The sequence below is a fragment of the Schistocerca cancellata genome, chromosome 4, assembly GCF_023864275.1.
Source record: "Schistocerca cancellata isolate TAMUIC-IGC-003103 chromosome 4, iqSchCanc2.1, whole genome shotgun sequence".
NCBI classification, from domain to species: Eukaryota; Metazoa; Arthropoda; class Insecta; order Orthoptera; family Acrididae; genus Schistocerca; species Schistocerca cancellata.
The window spans coordinates 405,823,515-405,848,765 of NC_064629.1; the positions used below are offsets into that span (position 1 = coordinate 405,823,515).

The following is a 25,251-nucleotide window of genomic DNA, read 5'->3' on the forward strand; positions in this document are numbered from 1 at the left end:
GGGAGGGAGGGAGGGAGGGAGGGAGGGAGGGAGGGAGGGGGTTGAGTTGTTTGGGGAAGACCAGACAGCGAGGTCATCGGTCTCATCAGATTGGGGAAGGACGGGGCAGGAAGTCAGCCATGCCCTTTCAAAGGAACCATCCCGGCATTTGCCTGGAGCATTGTAGGGAAATCACGGAAAACCTAAATCAGGATGGCCAGATGTGGGATTGAACCATTGTCCTCCTGAATGCGAGTCCAGTGTGCTAGCCACTGCGCCACCTCGCTCGGTGGAGGGAGGGAGGGAGGGAGGGAGGGAGGGAGGGAGGGAGGGAGGGAGGGGGGAGAGAGAGAGAGAGAGAGAGAGAGAGAGAGAGAGAGAGAGAGGAGAGAGAGAGAGAGAGAGACTCACACTGATTCTTGAGCATCAATTAAATTTTAATCTACTGCAACAACACAAAAAAGAACCAAGTGCGGAGACCAATAATGTGAAAACCATACACTTTGCACCAAAGCTTTTCAAAGTATAATAGTTTTTTGAGTAAGAACCATTTATTTGTGGCGAAAATTTCTACCAATAGTTTTTTTTCTAGCAATAGTTGAACCTTCTCTAGAGAGGTTTTCCAGTATAAATTGCCAATAGCAGCAATGAGGCAATAAAACCTTGTTAGAAGAGGGGTAATATTCTGAATGATGTCCATTTTCACATCAAGTGTTCCTTTCTACTGAGTTACTGCAGGTTCAAAATTTATGTACAAAATTCCAACAACAGTAAAACAAAACATAAATTATGACAAGACTCGTTATGCCAATAATGATACACAAAGTGCAGTAACAATGGTAAAAAAAGTTGAAAAAGAATATAAATTAAATTGGGTATATGCTTTTATGGTTGACTGTGCCAAAAGGCCAAGACTCAGAATAAATCATTAATATGCTAAAATTTCTGACTATCTCATAATAATAGGCAGTGACTTCACTCTGAAGGCCAGTGACAGGAAGAATTATGTATTCAATGATGGGAAAACAGACATTAAAATAAATGTCAAAAAATTTCTGAAGTGCACTACTACATAGTTATCTTAAACTGCACAAAGCTTATCCTGGAGGTAGCCCATTACAAAATTCAGGTAGCAGAAAGAAAGATATTGATGGTTACAAAGCAGCCTCAGCAGGGTTGATTAATGTGGTAGGAATAACTGTCAACAGAGATTGAGAAGCTTTTATTTTTAAACAGGACTAAAGTGACGTCAGGCCACTTGGATACTCAGCTATAAGTATTAGACACTTTGAAAAGTACTGTAGAGTAATTTTGTGTTTGTCTATCCCAGTATTAATAAAAATATGCTGACAGGAATACCAAGATCCACTGGGATTGAACAACAACAGAAGGAAGTTGGCTACACAGGAGGAGACGCAGCACAGATTCAAAAGTTGTCACAGCACAACAGAAAAAAAAAAAAAAAAAAAAAAAAAAACAAATTTCAAAGGAAATGCAAAGTCAAGAAGAGCAACAGAAAAAGTTTGTAGTTAAACTGAGAGCATAATTATATCTGAAGGTCTACTGAAAAAATTCATTAAAATTTATTCATTGTCCCTGATAATGGGTTTGACAAAAGCAGGTGGATTTTGTGCCTTACAGGCATTTTTAGAATTATTATATAATACAGTTTTCACAGTTTTCATTCTTGCCTGCTTCTTCTTTAAAAAAAAAAAATAGCAAAACCTCTACAGCAGTCACAGTGGGGCTGTGAGAGTAGTCAATGGAGAATTGTGCAGGAAAATATGACATGACTTGTGAGTATAATTTCTGTATTATATTGTACATACCTAGACAGTGTGACCAAAATGCAACATCATGAAGAATTTGGTACATAGAGTTTTACTATAATGTAGACAAACTTATCTTTAAACTGCTGTGTAAAGACAGGCATATTCTATGTCAACACAAATGCTTCAGTCTACTACATCCTTAATAAAATGTTCTACATCAGTGACACAATAAGTTTCACACTCTCTCTTTAATTCATTTTCATGTCACATCTTAGCAGTAATAATACACTGTGTGACAAGAGAAGTGAGGCACTCATAAGAGATGGTTGAATAGCAACGTAACTTTGTACATATACACACATCACTGAGCATGTAAGTAATTTACAGTTTGCAATTCTCTGTGACAGATAGAATGGCCACCAGAATGCATGAGTGCATTAGTGTTGCTCCTGCTTAGCATTGTTACTAGGCCTGGTAGGGTACACAAGAGGTCTGAACAGAATCAGGTGATGAGCAAACACTGAAAAGGACACAGAGATGATGGGTACTAGTGTAAGACAGCATTTTAAACAGCTAACAGAGTTTGAAAGAAGCTCATTGTTGATCTCCATTTGGCTGGATTGTGGAATTGTGCAATATCAAGATTTCTGTAGCATTCAGATGTGACAGTGGCCCGATGGTGGACTGTAACGTGATGTGAGGTAAAGTGTACTAGTTGTCAAGATTCTGGTCATTCACATCTGACCACCACAAGAGGGTATCACTACATCGTGGACCAAGCACATCATAACCACTTCACACATGTGACTGCCATCTGAGAACAAGTAATGGGCTCCTTGCAACATTCTGCAGCATCCCACACCATTGGTCAAAGACTAGCAGCTGCTGGACTAGGTACTTCTTGTCTCATGCGTAGGATTCCATTAATATCCCAACACAGATGGTTGTGTTTGGAGTGGTGCAGTAACTGGGAAGCTTGGACTGCTGATGAATGGTATCATATTATGTTCAGCAATGACTCACGGTTATGCACTACCACAGATGACCATCAACAAGTATGGTGGTGACCAGTGTAGAGGTCTGATGGTTGCAATGTTTTGCATGACACAGCAGTGTTAATCCTGGCTTCACTGTGTGTGGAACCATTGGGTATGACTCCAGGTCAGAGATGATAGAGATTGAAGGAATTCACTGACTTACTGCATTCTCCTATATTAACCCTCATGTGACAATATTTTGGCCCATTTTTCAACAAGACAATTCTCACTTACACATGGCACATATCTCTATGAGTTGTCAGTGTGATGCTGAGGTAATCCTGTGGCCATTAAGATCCCCCAAATCTGTCCACAACAGAACATGTGTGAGAGCAGGATGCAACTTCATCCCAGTGCCAGTATGCACAATATCAAGGAACAGTTACAACAGTTGTGGGCTATCTTGGCTCAGGACAGGATACATTAGCTTTATGATGCCCTTCCCAACCAATCGGTGCATGCATCCACGACAGAGTGGGCACAATGTTATACTGATAAGTGGGATCACACTGCCAAGTTCTTTGTTAAATTTGTCTTGATATTGTAAACACTGCATCTTTGTTTGGTAAAAAATACCGGAGGAATATTACATTCTTATTTTATCGGGCTAATCTAATACCTTAATCTTGGTGTATGTGCTCTTTATTTACTGATTCTAAATATGAATACAAATGCTGCTGACAGTACCCATTTTCTATCATTGACTCTGTATCATAAGTAAAAATGAGTGGACAGTTAGCTCAGCAACAAAAACACCATAAAAACTGGGACAGCAGATAGTCTGATTTGTGACAGTATAGTTATAATAAATCAACTAATAATTGCAACATATATTATTAGGTATAGCTGACATTTCAAAAGAGTCACAGCAATATTTCTGGCTTCCTTCTTAACTGAACTGTGAAACCTGGGCACTGTAAAATACAATTAGATTCCTGTAAACAGCTGGAAAATCATCACTGGAGCATTCACAAATACATAAAGTAAAGACAAGAGCATCAAATTACACACTGACAAAGTGACAGATGACATACCTGAAGAATTGGTGGGTGTAACACAGGAGCATGCTCTGAGGAGGAAATAGGTTTCATGCTATTTAGTCCTGGTCTTGCTTTTTGATTTTCAAGTGAATTAGCATTCAGACGTAGTTTCAGTTGACTATATGCTTCAGTAAACCTCACTTCTTTAGCCAAAGGTCCTTCCTCTGCTTCATTCATCTGAAAATCAACACATGTTAATTATATTATTCATTCCCATCATCACAGATTTTTCTGAGTTCAGATGTCAGTATTTTACATGACCTCCAAGGAGCAAAGAAAGAAGTATGGGCTAAATGACAAATCTTGCTTAGCTGTTAACATTTTCATCATTTAGGAAAAAGAAGACTATCTACAGGTACTGTCAAAAATGAGAAAAAGCTTGCAACATGGGAACAACTTTGTAATTGAATAACGATAATTATTATTATTATTATATTATTATTGAATAACGATAATTATTATTATTATTATTATTATTATTATATTGGCTGTTTCATTCATTTTTAACAAGTAGGTTACTAGATATCTAACTTTTATAGGGAATAGCTAATTTTTTTGCGATTTTTTAGTTGATCCCATAATAAAAGAAAAGTTTTTCATATTGATTGATGAGTATTATTTTAACCTTTTAAAGGATTACTGGCAACTTTTAAATACTCTATAGAGTAGTTTAGATGTTGGTAAGTTGTTGATTTCATTATGAGGGTGGTTTGATAAGTCTGGTTAATTTCCAGGAAAGACTAGAACATTTTTGTTGTGCCTTCAAGGTTGGTAAGCTTGATTATTCCAAGGACTGTGTAAAGAATATCAATAATGTACAGTGTACAGTTCAATGTTGACAGCCATCTGAATTGGTCAGTGTGTTGATTATGATTGAAAATGCAGAAAACCGAGTTATGTGGTGTTATTAAACATTTTCATTTGAAGGGTTACACTGCTGCACAAAACAAATGAAATTGGGTGAAGTTCACATGGACTCTGCACCATGAAATATTACTGTATCTCATTGCTACCTATCAGAACCCCTCAGAGAGCATTAAAGATAAACACCAGTCCTAATTGTCTAATTGTAAAGTGACCTGTTTCCAAATTACATACAAAAATAACCACTATTTCAGTATACATATAATTTGAAAACGATGCTTTGCTGATTAACATTGTTCTTATGTGAGAAACATAATATAAATGTGAAATTAATACTGTAGCTTATCGAAAGAAATGTAGCACATGGTCAGGATGTACCAGTAATCCTATCAGTATAAAATTGCTACAGCAAATTAAATAGAGCATATAAACAAAGCATGTTAATTGAATCTCCGATATATGTTAGCACTAAAACTCAGGCACTAGTTGATTTGTTATAAACAAATTTAGAAATGTAATTGTTACCTGTAACATAGAAAATGTTATATTAACTCATAACTAAGTTGAAAATAGGTTCACCTTGTTCAGCACTGAGATTGTAAATTTTTAGGAATGTGTAGCTCATATTCGGTTTAACTTTTAATTGTGATTTTAAATAAAACTGTAATTTTCATTGTAGGTAATGGTTAACAAAAGTATAAATAGAGGTCACGCAAGTGCCTTGGGGCACTCGTTTTTTGGCTAGGGTTGCGAGCAAATGTATTGTAGGCTCACTCGTTTGTTGATTGTTGTGAACTCTGTGTCGTTTGATGTCTACTATGGGTACATGTGATGTAACCGGTACAGTTCACCAGGCTCGGACACCAGAGTCCTGGAAATATATTGGTATTAAAACTGCACTGTATTTTGGAATTTATTTAGGAGTCTTCCGCAATCCTTTTCATAGGCTGCACAGCGACGAGACATGAATCCAGGAAGTTTACAAAACCTGAGAACTAAACAACTCTCAATGTTGGTAGAATTGACGTGAAAACAACGGCGCATCGACTGGGCATTTCACTCAAAACATTTGAAACGCGGAGGTGGGAAAATATAGACATCTCAACCATCACTGAAAACCACTGAGTTTTGGATTATTGAATTTAAACCTGGTTGGACACGCTCTGGAGACGAAGTGTGTTCCATGTGTCCAACTGAGATCACCACAAAGGAAATCACTGACAAAATTCATGATTCAGCAATGCAAGAACACTGAAGAAAAATTCATGATACTGTTGAGACAATAGGTATCTCAGCTGAGTAAGTGCATAATATCCTGCATGGAGAATTGGCTATGAAGAAACTGTGCATGAGGTGGGTGCTGTGACTACTCACAGCTAACCAAGAGCGCATTCGACACAACATTTCAACACAGTGTCTGGCAATGTCTAATCACAATCCACAAGACTTTTTGTGCCGATTTGTGACTGTTGATGAAACCTGGATCCATCACTACAAACCAGAAGTCAAAAAGGCAGTCAAAACAATGGACAAAGGTTGGTGAAAGTGCAGTGAAGAAAGCAAAGACAATTTTGTCAACAGGTAAGGTGATTGCCATTGATTTTCAGGATTCCCAAGAAATAATCCCCAAAGATTACTTGGAGAAAGGCAGAACCAGAACTAGATCCTGTTATGCTTCATTGTTGGATCTTTTGAAATTTATGTTGGCAGCAAAACAGAGCAAGATTAGTAAACGTAAAAGTGTTCTTTAACCAGGATAATGCACCATCCCACACATCAGCAGTGATAACAATGGTTCAGTGTCACCCATGGGTGAATGGATGATGCTGGTGGGTTCACATATCTCCATGTGGAAGGTGAACATAGGTACTGGCTAAATGGCTGCCCCTTATGCCTTAGTTAGACATATGAGGTGTTACCCACTACTGACACACCAACAGAGCCAGTATGGGGTGTCTCATTTCTTAGCCTGTAGCCGATTTTCCTGTATAGTCCAAACAAGAATAGAGGGCTTATACATTTGTCACTGGAATCTCCAATGTTAGGTATGTAATGTAGCCCATCAGGGAAATTGCACACCAGTTAGGAAAGAATACGAGTATGCACTAAATACATTTGACAGGAAGCTTCACTTTATATATGGAAGATGCTCTGTCAGCAGCTATGGATCAGATTGGGTTCAGCAGGTTGCAAACATAGCTCTTGTTGGCCCAAATGTCAAATGGCACCTGGGTTTTAAGGCTATCCTCAGTTCCTTTACACAGCTGGTTGAGATGATGAAGACAACTCACCATGCATGTGAGACTGAAACAGTTCATGCTAGCAGGTAGAGAATGTAAGCCATCCCCCCACCTTCCCCTGTAAGTCAGGTGTGCACTACACAGAGGAATAGGCTACTCCAGTAAAAGAATATTTGATAAGGTATCTGTAGGACTATGCACAGTATGCAAAAGAAAGTGTTTGTCTTGTAATGGCAGTTTATTGTACATCCCTGGAGCAATAAATGGGTCCCAAACAACTGCAAGAAAGTGTAGGTTATTGTCACTTTCAATTAGAGTCATCAGACTGATGCACATAATTTGTTGTTGTTGTTGTTGTTGTGGTCTTCAGTCCTGAGACTGGTTTGATGCAGCTCTCCATGCTACTCTATCCTGTGCAAGCTTCTTCCTCTCCCAGTACTTACTGCAACCTACATCCTTCTGAATCTGCTTAGTGTATTCATCTCTTGGTCTCCCTCTACGATTTTTACCCTCCATGCTACCCTCCAATGCTAAATTTGTGATCCCTTGATGCCTCAGAACATGTCCTACAAACCAGTCCCTCCTTCTTGTCAAGTTGTGCCACAAACTCCTCTTCTCGACAATTCTATTCAATACTTCCTCATTAGTTATGTGATCTACCCATCTAATCTTCAGCATTCTTTTGTAGCACCACATTTCAAAAGCTTCTATTCTCTTCTTGTCCAAACTATTTATTGTCCATGTTTCACTTTCATACATGGCTACACTCCATACAAATACTTTCAGAAACGACTTCCTGACACTTAAATCTATACTCGATATTAACAAATTTCTCTTCTTCAGAAACGCTTTCCTTGCCATTACCAGTCTACATTTTATATCCTCTCTACTTTGACCATCATCAGTTATTTTGCTCCCCAAATAGCAAAACCCCTTTACTACTTTAAGTGTCTCATTTCCTAATCTAATTCCCTCAGCATCACCCGACTTAATTCGACTACATTCCATTATCCCCGTTTTGCTTTTGTTGATGTTCATCTTATATCCACCTTTCAAGACACTGTCCATTCCGTTCAACTGCTCTTCCAAGTCCTTTGCTGTCTCTGACAGAATTACAATGTCATCGGCGAACCTCAAAGTTTTTATTTCTTCTCCATGGATTTTAATACCTACTCCAAATTTTTCTTTTGTTTCCTTCACTGCTTGCTCAATATACAGATTGAATAACATCGGGGATTGGCTACAGCCCTGTCTCACTCCCTTCCCAACCACTGCTTCCCTTTCATGTCCCTCGACTCTTATAACTGCTATCTGGTTTCTGTACAAATTGTAAATAGCCTTTCTCTCCCTGTATTTTACCCCTGCCACCTTTAGAATTTGAAAGAGAGTATTCCAGTGAAATGCACATAATTATAGATTGTAAATAAAACCATCTAGATCTCTTTAGATCTGTTTTGTTTATCTCTTAACAATGATGGGATATTCACCCTGTTTCTTGCATTTCAGAAAATATTCCGGTTGTTGGTAGGTTGCTGTTTCAATTAGAAGGGTGGTTTACAAAGGATATGTATAGATATGAGGTCCATTATAACTGCTTATAATGTTTTCAGAATCTAATATAGGAACAACTTCTCAACTGCCCTTTCCTCTCCTCTCATGACTTTAAAAAAAAATCTGATGAAATGTATTACTGTTAACACAGTGGGTGGCTATAATTAAACTTTCCCTATTTAATATGTTATAACACAGAAACTAATTAATTGATGAGTACCAAACTTTGTAACATTAATGTCAAGGACATGGGAAAGAGAAATAATGCAGAAGCAATTCGATTGAAACACTTTTAACATGCTGCTTTGGTACATCATGCCATTACATACCTGTACCATTACTGCTACAAAAGGGGCACAATATGGCATCCATTAGTGTCCAGAAGTCTGAAAGTGCAGGATTGCATTCTGCACAGCAGAATAAAGAATGTCCTCTCTTGATATGCTGCACTTCAGATCAGCACATTTGAATATTCCCCTTGTAAACCCTGTCCTTCAGGTAACCCCACAACCAGAAATCACAGGGAGTGACAAAGCATTTAGAAATGATTGGCTGATAATGCAATCATTTTCAAGTGTGCTTCGAAGAAGCATGTGAACTTCACAAGCGATGGCCAGTGGGCCCACATCTTGCATTAAAACTGTTGAGTTCAACGTGTCTTTCTGCTGCAGGGCGGGTGTGACATGCGGGCAAAGCATATCGCAGTAACACTGGCCAGTCACACTGCACATCTTTGGTCCTTGAGCGCCAGCCTGTTTGAAAGAGAATGGACCAACGATAAACGTAGCTATGAGCAATACCATATGGTGACACGTACACCATACAGAGGAACTTCATGCACAGTGACTGGAGGTAAAGATCTCCACAATCGGCAATTCTGTGTGTTCACCTCACCCGTCACAGAAAAATGAGCATCGTCTGTCCATAGGATCATCCAGGACCAGCCCTTGTCAACTTCAATCCTTATGAGAAAGTGGAGAGCAAAGTCAACATGTCGTAGTGCATCCTGTGGTGCAACCTGCTGTACAATATCGATCTTGTATGGATGCCATTTGAGAATGGCTGAAGCACTTTCCATACAGTGGACCACGAGATGTTCAACTGCCATGACACAGCATGCGCACTGCCTCATGATTGGGAATTGTGGACAGCAGTTGGCTGTGACAGCAACAGTGATTTCATCAACCACCTGTGGTGCAACCGATTGTCAGTCTCTTCCCAGAGCAATGCCCAGTTCTCCAGTTGATTCGAACTTCTTCATCATGATTCACACAGTAGCTGGAGAAATAGGACCCTTCTGAAATCCTTTCAGCAGGTGTATTCTCAAAGCACAGCTGCATCATTACTGTTATTTTGAGAATAGAGCTTCTCCTATAATGCCCTGCTCCTTTTGTTCAAGCTTAAGTCGACACGACAACAAGTGCATCGCGACTGATCAGGTGTGTGAGACTACGAATCACAATGACTGATCATGGCATCTGGTGGCCATAGTTGGAACTGGATGGTGGCACTATGGCGCATCAAAATCATGCACGCCATACTCTGGACATAATCCTACCAAGTTTGGTACCCATATGGTAATTAGTTTCCATGTTATAATGTGTAAAATAGGAAAAGTTTAATTATACCTGGTATTTACATTCTCCTTTAATTTACTCTGATGGGCTACTCACTGGAGCAGTATTTGATGGTTGGATGTTTTTTTTCTTCCAAGCAGTAACACCCAACAGATCAGGGGTGTTTTTAGTTTGTGAGAACAGAACCACTTAGTGAAGACTTTCACAGCTGGTTGTCTTATCTGCTCGTGGATCTGCTGGGTTACTTGCTCATAGTCCATGAAACATATCATCCAGGGGAAGAGAAACTGTCTTCTCCCATAATTGTTTTTCATCCTTTTATTAAAAATGTAACTGATTAGGAATGTTTTACAGAAACATAACATCAGACCAGTTTTTAAACCATCAAAGAAAATATGTCAGGCTCTCAGATCTGTAAAGGATAAATGCCCTCCAGTGTCTGCGTGTGAACATACACTATCTGATCAAAAGCATCTGTGCACATTATGTAATGCAGTATTAACCACTAGATGTTACAAGGAGCAGATCCACCAGTATAAAAGGAGGTAGGGAAAAATGGAGTTTTGTGTTGTCATTAGAGAAGCATTAACAGCAGAACTGGTAAGTCAGGAGAGCTCAGTGACTTTGAATATGGACTAAGCATTGTATGTCACCTGAGTAACAATTCCCTCAATGACATTTCAACCCTTCTAAAGCTGCCCAAGTCGACTGTTGGTGACATAATTGTGAACTGGAAATGCTAAGGAGCACTCACTGTTAACCAAGACCAGGCAGATCTTATGTACTGACAGTCAGAGACTGTTGGGTATTACGGATGGTGGTTGTCAAAAATCACAAGAAATCAGAAGAAAGTATAGGGTTCAATGATTGAGCAGCTCCTCATAAGCCACGCATTTGTGTCGTAAGACTTTGGTGATGTAAAAAGTGGTGCCACTGGACAGTGAATGACTGGAAACAATAGATTTGGAGTTATAAATCATGCTACGTCCTGCAGAAATCTGATGGAAGGGTTTGAGTTTGACGAAGACCTGGAGAATGTTACCTGCCCTATTTTTTGTGCCCACAGTGAAGTACTAAGGTGACGTAATAGTACTGGAGTGTTTTTTGTGGATGGGATGTGGTCCCTTTATTGTTCTTAAGAAAATTCTAAATGTGGATGGACATGAACACATTTTACAGCACGGTGTACTGTGTACAGCAGAGAAACAGTTCAGAATGATGACTGATTGTATCAACAAGATAATGAACCCTGTCATAAAGCAGCATTTGTGTGGCAATGGTTTGTGGGCAACAACATTACTTAAAAGGGCTGACATGCCCAGTGTCACAACCTGGATCCAATGGAACATCTTGGTGATGAGTTACAATGTCAGCTTCACTCCTGACCCCAGCATCCAGCATTAGTATCTTCTCTGGCTGTGGCTCTTGAGGAAGAACAGGTGCTATTCCTCCACAAACATTCATGTGCATCATTGGAAGTGTCCTCAGGAGAGATCATGCCATCATAAAAGTGAAGGGTGAGCACACTTCATATTAATGACCACTGTTATGTAATCAGAGACTTTTTATCAGATAGTGTATAACATTACATGTATGTGTGTAAGGTCTACTTTGGAGCTACAAAGAGAAGCTTGGAAACATGTCTGATGGAATACAGAAAAGTCTTTTTTTAACTAGGAAAAGCAGAAAAATCAGCTGTAGCACAGCATGCTCTTCAGTCAGGAAACCAATATTTTATCTACAGTATCTACTGTCCATGGATACATAGAAAAGTCATTGAAATATATAAACACAGGGACAGTTTAAACAGAAAGAAGAAGCAGCGAAACTTAATGACATACGGGCAATAGCTAAACAGAATTGATAGATATGTTTTGTCTTCGGCAGATGAAAGTTCAACATTTTAATTTTATCTTTGACAAGGATTATCTTCCCATTTAGTTCCCACACAAAGCTTGGACTGAATAAGTTGACTCAGGCAGAGCTCCATAAATCTGTGCAAGCTTAATATTATGAGGTTCGGCAAATACTCCAGAGGTTATCTCAAAAGAATTGTTTCACCTCAATTGCGATCTGCTCACTGACACACAGCACAGGTGGATATTGAGGATCTTTTATAAATATTTGTACCATCCTTGGGATATAGACAGCTAACCAGAGATCCCTGCTCTTGGTCACATAGGTGGTGTGTGAAACATGTCCAGGGCTTACTATTATAGGGGCATGGTAGTACTGAGTGATCCCCAGCTTCAGAACCCCATATTTCCCTATCCCATGCTCAGCCACCAATGACTGAGCTCCCTGAGCTGCTCATTTGGCACCATCCAAGAGGTATGTGTAACTTACAGAATACTATGTACATACCATTTATCAGTGAGGTAAGTTACTGTCACAGAAACCTTTACTTAATTTCTCTAATGTTATTCAGAAAAACTGCAGAGAATGTAAGTCTTAATGGTCAGACAGGGATTTAAATACTGCTCTTTTCTTTTCTCTCTCTCTCTCTCTCTCTCTCTCTCTCTCTCTTTTAAATATGAGTCCAGTATCTTCTTTGAATAGTTTCAAATAACTTCAGTGAAGAATTGTATCAGACATACAGAAATACATTTGCATAACTGAGCTTATGCCCTGAAAGAGAGATAAAATTTTGTGTTATTCTCCCACTGGTGGCAGTGAAAACATGAGACCAAATGATATTAATTTAGTGAAGTTACTTTCCTCCCTGACATGGGCGAAATTCTTTTTTTGGTGAAGAACTACATTCATATGTGCATTTTTTTTTGAGAATTAATATCATACTGATAGAGAAGACACAAATTTACATGAGTTCTTCATATGTAACATCTGGAGACAGAGATTATTCCCTAAAAGTGAATTTAATTAACAAAAAAACATAGTAGTGGACAGTTATGGTATTGTTGTTTATGCATAAACTATTATGAAAGTACACTCATAAATGTGGCCTAGATTTACTGAATAAAGTTTAAAGTTAACTAGACAATGGAAAGGCTTGTATGCAAATTCATTCACATTCCATTATCATTTTTCTGTACAGCACTGCTTTCTAATGCACTGAACATTTCCTCAAAATAAGATGCTTAACATTTAAATTCCATTGTAGTTTCCCTTTCTATTTTCCTATCCAAGTGTATCATACATGATCCACAATTCTGAAAATGTTATTTCACTATCTATGTTACTTTATTAATATTATGAAAAGAATAGATTGCTGTTCACCATGTAGGGGAGATGTTCAGTTGCAGACAGACACAACAAAAAACTGCTAAACAAGTGAGCTTTCGGCCAAGAGGCCTCCTTCAAAAGTAAAACACACACACACACACACACACACACACACACACACACACACACACACACACACACACACACACACAAGCACAGCTCAAATGACCACTGTCCATGGTCAAGGTCTCTTCTGGCCTCAGTGGGTAGAGTGAGTGAGTGAGTGAGATGGTGTGTGTGTGTGTGTGTGTGTGTGTGTGTGTGTGTGTGTGTGTGTGTGTGTACCAGTCTTTTTGTTGTGCCTGTCTGTGACTCAACATCTTCATTATATGGGAAATAGCAATCTATTATTTTCATTATGTTGTCATTAGTCCCTCCTGGATTTCCCATTGTTTACTTTAGAAACTCCTCCTCAGTTATATTCTGAACTTCAATGACACTAACAAAGTCGACAATTTTGAAATTTTGACACTTTCAGTGAGTTCTGATGCAGTATGACAATAAAAAGATATGTAGGGCATATGATTACAGTTCAGTAAAAATCATTTTTCATTTCCCATTCCTCTAAGCACAAAACACCAAATTTAACATAGAATCTGCAGATTTTAGTATGCGTACACATTTAATATGTTACCTTTATAACGAGTTTGGCCTTCTCGAGGTCGCCTCTCGATAAACACTGAATTGCAAGACTTGCATGTGATGAGAGCATGACATTGATGAAACCAAAAGGCGACAGAACACGCCCCGATTTTCGTTTCTTATTACTTTTGGGTACAAAGCATGCTGCAGATTGACTTGGAGAAGTTTCACCTAGATTTTTTTTTAAAAAAGTCATACACTGTTATTCATTGCTGCACTTTTCAATAAGTCAAATTACAAAAATTTACGAGAATTTTATAGTGTCATTTAAGTAAGAGATAAAGACAAATGAACAGACTAAATTAGGTTACTTTTCATTCCAACAGATCCATAATGAGGAGATCCTCCATGATGCAGAATATGTCAGATAACAAGAACACAAAATATATATTTACAAAAAAAAAGGAGATATGGTAATGTATCTTCCACTGATCCAAAGTGAAATGGCCCTCATGTATGTGGAGTAAATCATAAAATCTTAAACATATTTTCAATTAAAACATAATAACAAACTTGTCACAAACATGTAAATGTACAGTACATTGAGGGGCATATGATAATTCTTAGGCTATTACAGTCATGCATCATCAAATTGAAAAATCCTTTTCCATCACTTATTTACAATGATTGCACAGTACTGTACTGAATTTTTAAGGAAGTCAGATTGCAGATAATATTCACATTATTTATTAGTATTAGTAACCAATACACAGGTCATTCTGCTAAGAAATTCATCAGTGGAGTAGGAGGCGTTGTCCACCAATAAAGGGTGCGTGTCAATTTTTGAAAATTTGCATTCCTAAATGGTGGACACCTTTTTGGACCAAAGTAAGTGACTTTAAATCTTTGTGAAGGTTATTCCTATTTTTTCTAGTACTGATTCCATGAACTGAGCTGTTGCTTTGAAAAAGAGCTATATTTTTAATGACAAATTTTATTAAGGAATAACTATAATAGGAAGCAATAATTAGTATCCTTAGATTCCTACACAGACCTCTGCAGGATGTTCTTGAGTTCACACCAAAGAAATTCTTACTACACATTTTGTGACTCGAAAATTTTAGCCTGGCTTGATGAGTTACCCCAAAAAGTAATTCTGTATGACATTACAGAATGAAGATAAGCAAAGGATGCTATCTTTGTAGTTTTTACTACATCTACATCTACATGATTACTGTGCAATTCACATTTAAGTGCTTGGCAGAGGGTTCATCGAACCACAATCATACTATCTCTCTACCATTCCACTCCCGAACAGTGCGCAGGAAAAATGAACACCTGAACCTTTCTGTTTGAGCTCTGATTTATCTTATTTTATTTTGATGATCATTCCTACCTATGTAGGTTGGGCTCAACAAAATATTTTCGCATTCGGAAGATAAAGTTGGTGACTGAAATTTCATAAATAGATCTCGCCGCGACGAAAAACGTCTTTGCTCTAATGACTTCCATCCCAACTCGCATATCATATCTGCCACACTCTCTACCCTATTACGTGATAATACAAAACGAGCTGCCCTTTTTTGCACCCTTTCGATGTCCTCCGTCAATCCCACCTGGTAAGGATCCCACACCGTGCAGCAATATTCTAACAGAGGACAAACGAGTGTAGTGTAAGCTGTCTCTTTAGTGGACTTGTTGCATCTCCTAAGTGTTCTGCCAATGAAACGCAACCTTTGGCTTGCCTTCCCCACAATATTATCTATGTGGTCTTTCAAACTGAAGTTGTTCGTAATTTTAACACCCAGGTCCTTGACAGCCTTGAGAATTGTACTATCTATCAAGTAATTGAATTCCAACGGATTTCTTTTGGAACTCATGTGGATCACCTCACACTTTTCGTTATTTAGCATCAACTGCCACCTGCCAGACCATACAGCAATCTTTTCTAAATCGCTTTGCAACTGATACTGGTCTTCGGATGACCTTACTAGATGGTAAATTACAGCATCATCTGCGAACAACCTAAGAGAACTGCTCAGATTGTCACCCAGGTCATTTATATAGATCAGGAACAGCAAAGGTCCCAGGACGCTTCCCTGGGGAACACCTGATATCACTTCAGTTTTACTTGATGATTTGCCATCTATCACTACGAACTGCGACCTTCCTGACAGGAAATCATGAATCCAGTTGCACAACTGAGACGATACCCCATAGGCCTGCAGCTTGATTAGAAGTTGCTTGTGAGGAACGGTTGCAAAAGCTTTCCGGAAATCTAGAAATACAGAATCAACTTGAGATCCCCTGTCGATAGCGGCCATTACTTCGTGCAAATAAAGAGCTAGCTGTGTTGCACTAGAACGACATTTTCTGAAACCATGCTGATTACGTATCAATAGATTGTTAGCTTCGAGGTGATTCATAATGTTTGAATACAGTATATGCTCCAAAACCCTACTGCAAACTGACATCAACGATATAGGTCTGTAGTTCAATGAATTACTCCTACTACCCTTCTTAAACACTGGTGCAACCTGCGCAATTTTCCAATCTGTAGGTACAGATCTATCGGTGAGCGAGCGGTTGTATATGATTGCTAAGTAGGGAGCTATTGTATCAGCGTAATCTGAAAGGAACCTAATCGGTATACAATCTGGACCTGAAGACGTGCCCGTATCAAGCGATTTGAGTTGCTTCACAACCCCGTAAGGTATCTAGTTCTAAGAAACTCATGCTAGAAGCTGTTCATGTTTCAAATTCTGGAATATTCCATTCTTCTTTCCTGGTGAAGGAATTTTGGAAAACTGCATTCAATAACTCCACTTTAGTGGCACAGTCATCGGTAACAGTGCCATCGGCACTGCGCAGCGAAGGTATTGACTGCGTCTTGCCGCTTGTGTACTTTACATACGACTAGAATTTCTTCGGATTTTCTACCAAATTTCGAGACAATGTTTCGTTGTGGAACCTATTATAGGCATTTCACATTGAAGTCCATGCCAAATTTTGTGCGTCTGTAAATTTTAGCCAATCTTCGGGATTTCGCGTGCTTCTGAACTTCGCATGCTTTTTCCATTGCCTCTGCAACAGTGTTTGGACCTGTTTTGTGCACCATGGGGGATCAGTTCCATCTCCAACCAATTTATGAGGTATGAATCTGTCAATTGCTGTTGCTACTATATATTTGAGTTTGAGCCACATCTCGTCTACATTTGCATAGTCAGTTCGGAAGGAATGGAGACTGTCTCTTAGAAAGGCTTCTAGTGACACTAGCTGAGTACCCCCTCTCTGCCTGTCTACTTCTCTGTCCACATCCTCCATCCCCCTCCCTGTCCACTTACTTCTTCCCTCTCTCTATGTCTATCTGCTCCTCCCCCTATCTGCTCATTCCTCCCCTCCCCCATCTTCTCCTCTCTCCCACTGCATCCATCTCCTCCTCTCCCCCTCATGTCCATCTCGTCACTCCCCCCACCTCCTCCTCACCTTTCTCTCTGTCCATCTCCTCCTTTCCCATTTCTCTGTCCATCTTGTCCCCTTTCTATTCTCTGTCCATCTCTTATGTACACCCATCTCCTCCTTCCCCTTTCTCTCTCCATGTTCATTATAATGCAGCTCAATCTTTATGCTGTCATATCTCTTTGACTGTATATTGTACAAAAATATAATTTTGCAGGTACATTCAGTGGTACATGTGGAATACTAAAATTATAAAGAATGTAGCAACCAGTAGTGGGAACATAATTTATTTATCTTGTTGCAAATCGATTTTGACTGATATCAGTCACCACTGGTGCATTTTTCTAACCGATACATGGCATAAGTAGAAGGACTGTCCTTGGCAGATTTCTATCATGAAGGACAGTACTTCTACTTATAGCATGTATCGGTCAGAAAAATGCACCGATGATGACTGATATCAGTCAAAATCGATTTGCAACAAAATAAATAAATTATGTTTCCACGACTGGTTGCTACTTTCTTTATAATTTTATATTCCAAAGTCGCTGCACAGAAAGGGAACCTTATGGAGCCCAACATTCAAATGTGGAATACTGTCTGTGAAATGTGTTGTGAATACAATTAGTAGTACAGTAGTAATAATTTCAAACTGCATGCCTGATGCGGCAGTTTTACAGCATGAACAGCAAAATTGTATGCAGTGATAAACTTTTTTCCTTTCATCATACTGTCTCATAAAGGTTTGAAATTATGTGTAAAGTTCATTGCAAGTCACTATGTACTCTCATTCTCAAATACTGCCTAGATACAGTCTGGCTATTTGTGCATCAGCTACACTTCTTTTTCACCCCCACCGCTTTGAGAGGCAGATGTTTCTTACTCCAACAGCTTTTCTTTCCAGAAGTTTGGTTGAAATCAATGCACACAATGCAGTGTTTATTTTTACACACACACACACACACACACACACACACACACACACACACACACAGCGAGTCAGGAGGAAAGTATATACAAAAAAGGTCCTACTCTTTTTTTTCTCTAGGACTAATAGTTTGCATGAAGAGAGTGTGAGAACACTGAATATCTCATGCGATGCACATGTGTTGTGATTTAGGTAGTTTTTGTGGGCCAATTTGAGTTAGTGTCCTCACTTAATAGGCCACAAGTGTTCCATGTCAAATTTTTCACCTCAACTTCCTCTATACAACTGTAGTACATTGTAAACAACAACAGAGTTAGAATAATACAGAAAACAAATGACAATGTACATTAAATATGTCCTACCTTGGAAAACATTTGGAATAGGGCATATGTCTACAAGACATTTTTTGTTCATAATTCGTAATACCATCACCACTAAAAGCATTTACCTTTCCTCCTGACTCACCCTGTATGCATATAAACATCCACTTTTTAAGCTATGAATGGATATCATGTATTCCTGGCAGCATTTGCATTCTAAGTAATATTTGTTTAGATACTTCAGCAGTTCTGTGGCATGCTGTGATCTATCTGTAATGCCAAAACTTAACACTTGCTGCTTGTTCTATTTCATTGTTTGAGAAACTTCTTTTATAACTTGTGGAGTTCTGTGAGAAGTACTGAACTGTGTGTAGTGATTCTTGTCAAAATTCACTGTTAATCCATTTGCCTTCAACCAACTCCTGACATTACTGAATATTTCATTAGCTGCCTTTTCAGTAAGAAGTATATTCCTATCTTTGCATCATAAAATTGATACCTTCTGAAACTGCAAGTGGAAGATCATTTATGTATATCAGAAACAACAGAGGACACAAAATTGAACCTTTTGGTAAACCATGTCCAGTTGCTTAGAATTCTGAGTGGATATCTGTTGTGTACCAGGCTTAAGGGTATACAACAAATACTGTGAGAGGCTGTTACCCCACATGCACAATCACTAGCCTGGCACCTCTCAGTTCCTACCAGTCGCCTCCACAGGGTGCTCATAAATGAGGACAATATTTTGCTTTCATGCAACATCTACTTGCACATCATATCTATCTGCCGATAGTGTGGACAGTTGCTAAAGGGAGCACTGTCAACCATGGACTACGTGCTTCCATCTCACAATGATGGACATGGAAACTCTTCCGTCAACAGGCCCAAAACATGACGTGCCATGGACACTTGGACAGTGCTGGACCGGCAGTTAGGCAGCAGCCCAGTACCATACTCTGAAGCCTACCATCTGACTTAGCAGTTGTCATATCATGAATAATGAGACTACCACGAGTGTCTGTAATCACTATTAGCAGTTATAGCAAAAATATATTAGACTGCCAAGAGACAGTAAAGTGATTCAGATTTCATTGTATTAGGTATAGAACATTAAGTGCTGTTACCACGGATGTCTGGGCTGAATTAATAGTAGCATTCAGTTAATACATTCACAATAATACCGTCATGCGATTGGCATGGAACTAATACACACTGTGACTTCTGAAATTTTCCCGGCGTATTTCTTCTTCTAATAATTTCCGGGTATGCAGCCGGATCCCGTCGACATTCTGCCACGATATTTCGGCCCAGAGACGTCCGGCCATCATCAGGTGAGTACACAACTACTGAAGAGCCCAGGTGCAGTCACGGTATTTATGCCGAATCTCGCGCATGTGAAATGTACTGGCATCCTACAGCGCATGCGTCAGGTGTTGACATGCGCAGCATAGCCGAGTTGTACGTGCTGCCCTCGGTGGTGGAAATAAAGGTTCATCTAGTCATTGAGTATCGAATGACACTGTCGATTCCGCTGTGATTGTATAATTTTAATAACAGGATTCCAATTTTTATCCAGCTGAAAGCCGTTGTCACGATTTATAAGATTATTGGCAAGACGTATTTCCACTGATTCCTTGATTACGGAATCCCAAAAACCGGAAACCGGGGATAACATTTTTGTTACATTGTATTCCATTGAATGTCCCAAAGAAATACAGTGCTCTGCTACTGCCGATTTTGACGGTTGCCGCAGACGGGTGTATCTTTCATGTTCTATACATCGTTCATGGACAGTTCTTGTCGTCTGGCCAATATATGCAGCGCCACATTCACAGGGAATTTTGTAGACGCCTGCCTTCTTCAGTTGTAAATCGTCTTTAACGGATCCAACCAGGGCCCGGTTCTTAGCTGGTGGACGAAAGATAACCTTGATTTTATTTTTCTTCAGTAATCGGCCTATTTTCGACGACACATTCCCGGCGTATGGAAGGAACGCAGTTGATTTAAAGTCATCATCTGCGTCTTCAGTGCGTTGCTTCTTGTTATGATAGTTGCGCATGGCCTTCCGTATTTGGCGAGAAGTGTAGCCATTCTCTTTGAAAACCTTCTCCAAGTGTTCTAATTCTGCGTGGAGATTTTCATCATCCGATATTATATGCGCTCGATGTATTAAGGTACTGAGAACACCGGCTGTTTGTGCTGGGTGATGGCAGCTTGACGCCTGGAGATACAGATCTGTGTGAGTCGCTTTCCTGTACACAGAATGTCCTAATGACCCATCATTTTTACGGCGTACTAGCACGTCTAGAAATGGTAAAGTGCCCTCTTTTTCAATCTCCATCGTAAATTTGACGTTCTCATGTAATGAGTTTAAGTGATGAAGGAATTTCTCCAGTTCCTGTCTGCCATGAGGCCATACAGCAAAAGTATCATCTACGTACCGCCAGAAGACTGTAGGCTTTAAAACAGCAGACTCAAGTGCTTTCTCCTCAAATTCCTCCATAAAGAGATTAGCTACCACAGGCGACAAAGGGCTCCCCATGGCGACGCCGTCTGTTTGTTCAAAGAATTCGTCATTGAATAAAAAGTACGTTGAGGAGAGTATATGTTCAAACAAGGCCGTCATTTCTGCACTGAATAAGTTACCAATAAGATGTAATGATTCCATTAAAGGCACTTTGGTAAAAAGTGAGACCACATCAAAGCTGACTAATAAATCCGAGCTGCTAAGCTTGACATCCTTCAAGCGACTGACAAAATCCTCGGAATTACGTATATGGTGGCAACACTTACCCACATACGGCTTTAGTAACGAGGCCAGATATTTTGCTGTAGAATAGGTCGCAGCACCAATATTACTCACTATTAATCGTAGTGGGGCACCATCCTTGTGTATCTTCGGAAGACCGTAGAGTTTTGGTGGTACTGCATTGTGTGGTCTCAATCTCTTGATAACTTCTTCAGGTAGAGAACAGTCGTTCAAAAGGGTAGTAGTTTTCCTTGATATTCGGCTTGTTGGGTCCTTTTCAATTCTACGGTACATAGAATCATTTAGCTGACAATATATCTTCTCGTTGTAGGCTTCTCTTGTCAGAAGAACTGTGGCGTTACCCTTATCCGCAGGCAGTATGACTGTGCTAGTATCTTCTCTCAGGCTGCGGAGAGCAGCTCTTTCAGCTGGCGAGATGTTACTCCGTTGTGGCGCACATTTCAACAACGTTCGGCAAGATTCACGTCGAATTTCGTCTGCAGAATCCACAGGGAGACGTCTAATGGCTTCCTCAATGGAACTGATGAAATCCGTTAAAGGCAGTAAGGCAGGTGTAGGAGCGAAGTTTAAACCTTTCGCAAGCACTGACATCGTCGCATCGTCAAAAGATTTCTCCGTGAGGTTCACCACGGATCGTCCAGAGATAGCTTCTTGCGGTTTTCGTGTTACGAGTTGGCTAAACTTCGCACTTTGTCTGTTCGTACTGTCCCTGTGAGCCCAGTCTGCCTTGGCCCAGGATACGCCGTCAATCCAGTCCCAACTAAGGGAAGAACATCTTGCTGAAATCTTCAGATGTAAATAATATAAATTCCTGGCGACAGCGTCTAACTCACGTCGCGTAAAACGGATTCGTTCTCTTACTAAAGCCAGACTCGCCTTGCGTTTTATATTGTTGGCAGCCACACTATTAATAAAATGAACAACTCTGGCGAAAGTTGGAATCAAGTTATTGTCTCTACATTTCAGTAAAAAATTTAGTGAACACAGCAACCTGGCTCTTTTCTCACGTAATTTCACTAAAAATTTTTTACTGAAATGTAGAGACAATAACTTGATTCCAACTTTCGCCAGAGTTGTTCATTTTATTAATAGTGTGGCTGCCAACAATATAAAACGCAAGGCGAGTCTGGCTTTAGTAAGAGAACGAATCCGTTTTACGTGACGTGAGTTAGACGCTGTCGCCAGGAATTTATATTATTTACATCTGAAGATTTCAGCAAGATGTTCTTCCCTTAGTTGGGACTGGATTGACGGCGTATCCTGGGCCAAGGCAGACTGGGCTCACAGGGACAGTACGAACAGACAAAGTGCGAAGTTTAGCCAACTCGTAACACGAAAACCGCAAGAAGCTATCTCTGGACGATCCGTGGTGAACCTCACGGAGAAATCTTTTGACGATGCGACGATGTCAGTGCTTGCGAAAGGTTTAAACTTCGCTCCTACACCTGCCTCACTGCCTTTAACGGATTTCATCAGTTCCATTGAGGAAGCCATTAGACGTCTCCCTGTGGATTCTGCAGACGAAATTCGACGTGAATCTTGCCGAACGTTGTTGAAATGTGCGCCACAACGGAGTAACATCTCGCCAGCTGAAAGAGCAGATCTCCACAGCCTGAGAGAAGATACTAGCACAGTCGTACTGCCTGCGGATAAGGGTAACGCCACAGTTCTTCTGACAAGAGAAGCCTACAACGAGAAGATATATTGTCAGCTAAATGATTCTATGTACCGTAGAATTGAAAAGGACCCAACAAGCCGAATATCAAGGAAAACTACTACCCTTTTGAACGACTGTTCTCTACCTGAAGAAGTTATCAAGAGATTGAGACCACACAATGCAGTACCACCAAGACTCTACGGTCTTCCGAAGATACACAAGGATGGTGCCCCACTACGATTAATAGTGAGTAATATTGGTGCTGCGACCTATTCTACAGCAAAATATCTGGCCTCGTTACTAAAGCCGTATGTGGGTAAGTGTTGCCACCATATACGTAATTCCGAGGATTTTGTCAGTCGCTTGAAGGATGTCAAGCTTAGCAGCTCGGATTTATTAGTCAGCTTTGATGTGGTCTCACTTTTTACCAAAGTGCCTTTAATGGAATCATTACATCTTATTGGTAACTTATTCAGTGCAGAAATGACGGCCTTGTTTGAACATATACTCTCCTCAACGTACTTTTTATTCAATGACGAATTCTTTGAACAAACAGACGGCGTCGCCATGGGGAGCCCTTTGTCACCTGTGGTAGCTAATCTCTTTATGGAGGACTTTGAGGAGAAAGCACTTGAGTCTGCTGTTTTAAAGCCTACAGTCTTCTGGCGGTACGTAGATGATACTTTTGCTGTATGGCCTCATGGCAGACAGGAACTGGAGAAATTCCTTCATCACTTAAACTCATTACATGAGAACGTCAAATTTACGATGGAGATTGAAAAAGAGGGCACTTTACCATTTCTAGACGTGCTAATACGCCGTAAAAATGATGGGTCATTAGGACATTCTGTGTACAGGAAAGCGACTCACACAGATCTGTATCTCCAGGCGTCAAGCTGCCATCACCCAGCACAAACAGCCGGTGTTCTCAGTACCTTAATACATCGAGCGCATATAATATCGGATGATGAAAATCTCCACGCAGAATTAGAACACTTGGAGAAGGTTTTCAAAGAGAATGGCTACACTTCTCGCCAAATACGGAAGGCCATGCGCAACTATCATAACAAGAAGCAACGCACTGAAGACGCAGATGATGACTTTAAATCAACTGCGTTCCTTCCATACGCCGGGAATGTGTCGTCGAAAATAGGCCGATTACTGAAGAAAAATAAAATCAAGGTTATCTTTCGTCCACCAGCTAAGAACCGGGCCCTGGTTGGATCCGTTAAAGACGATTTACAACTGAAGAAGGCAGGCGTCTACAAAATTCCCTGTGAATGTGGCGCTGCATATATTGGCCAGACGACAAGAACTGTCCATGAACGATGTATAGAACATGAAAGATACACCCGTCTGCGGCAACCGTCAAAATCGGCAGTAGCAGAGCACTGTATTTCTTTGGGACATTCAATGGAATACAATGTAACAAAAATGTTATCCCCGGTTTCCGGTTTTTGGGATTCCGTAATCAAGGAATCAGTGGAAATACGTCTTGCCAATAATCTTATAAATCGTGACAACGGCTTTCAGCTGGATAAAAATTGGAATCCTGTTATTAAAATTATACAATCACAGCGGAATCGACAGTGTCATTCGATACTCAATGACTAGATGAACCTTTATTTCCACCACCGAGGGCAGCACGTACAACTCGGCTATGCTGCGCATGTCAACACCTGACGCATGCGTTGTAGGATGCCAGTACATTTCACATGCGCGAGATTCGGCATAAATACCGCGACTGCACCTGGGCTCTTCAGTAGTTGTGTACTCACCTGATGATGGCCGGACGTCTCTGGGCCGAAATATCGTGGCAGAATGTCGACGGGATCCGGCTGCATACCCGGAAATTATTAGAAAAATAATACACACTGCTTTCTAACATTCAAGAAAGACAAAAATCATGAACTTGCTGTGCCTGCTATTCTGTAATGGAGTATTCTAAATTTTGCATTAGGATATCATGGTTCACACAATCAAAAGCCTTACCCAAGTATGAAAATAATGCCAATGACAACAATTTCTGTCTCTCTTATTCTAGTGCAAGTCTGTCCAGCTGTGACAGTTCAGAGCAGAATGTAGGTGCTCAACATATTACACTTCTCTTGTGTGAGAATGAATTTATTAGTAATCCAGTAGAGTTGTGTAAAATATTTAATAATCACTTCTTGTCAACAGTCAGCAAATTAAACCAAAATTTTATTTGTTTAAGTAAATATGTAGAACACT

The 25,251-nt window shown here is 39.9% G+C and overlaps 1 protein-coding gene across 1 annotated transcript in view; it reads right to left on the reverse strand.

Annotated features, from left to right (window-relative positions):
* LOC126183882 (zinc finger FYVE domain-containing protein 26) overlaps positions 1-25,251 on the reverse strand; it is a 329,860-nt gene that overhangs the window by 252,110 nt on the left and 52,499 nt on the right. Inside the window, exons 7-8 of the mRNA XM_049926187.1 lie at positions 13,938-14,116; positions 3,823-4,005 (exon numbers count right to left, since the gene is read on the reverse strand). Coding sequence (XP_049782144.1) covers positions 3,823-4,005; positions 13,938-14,116 — 362 coding nt within the window. The remainder of the gene's footprint in view (positions 1-3,822; positions 4,006-13,937; positions 14,117-25,251) is intronic.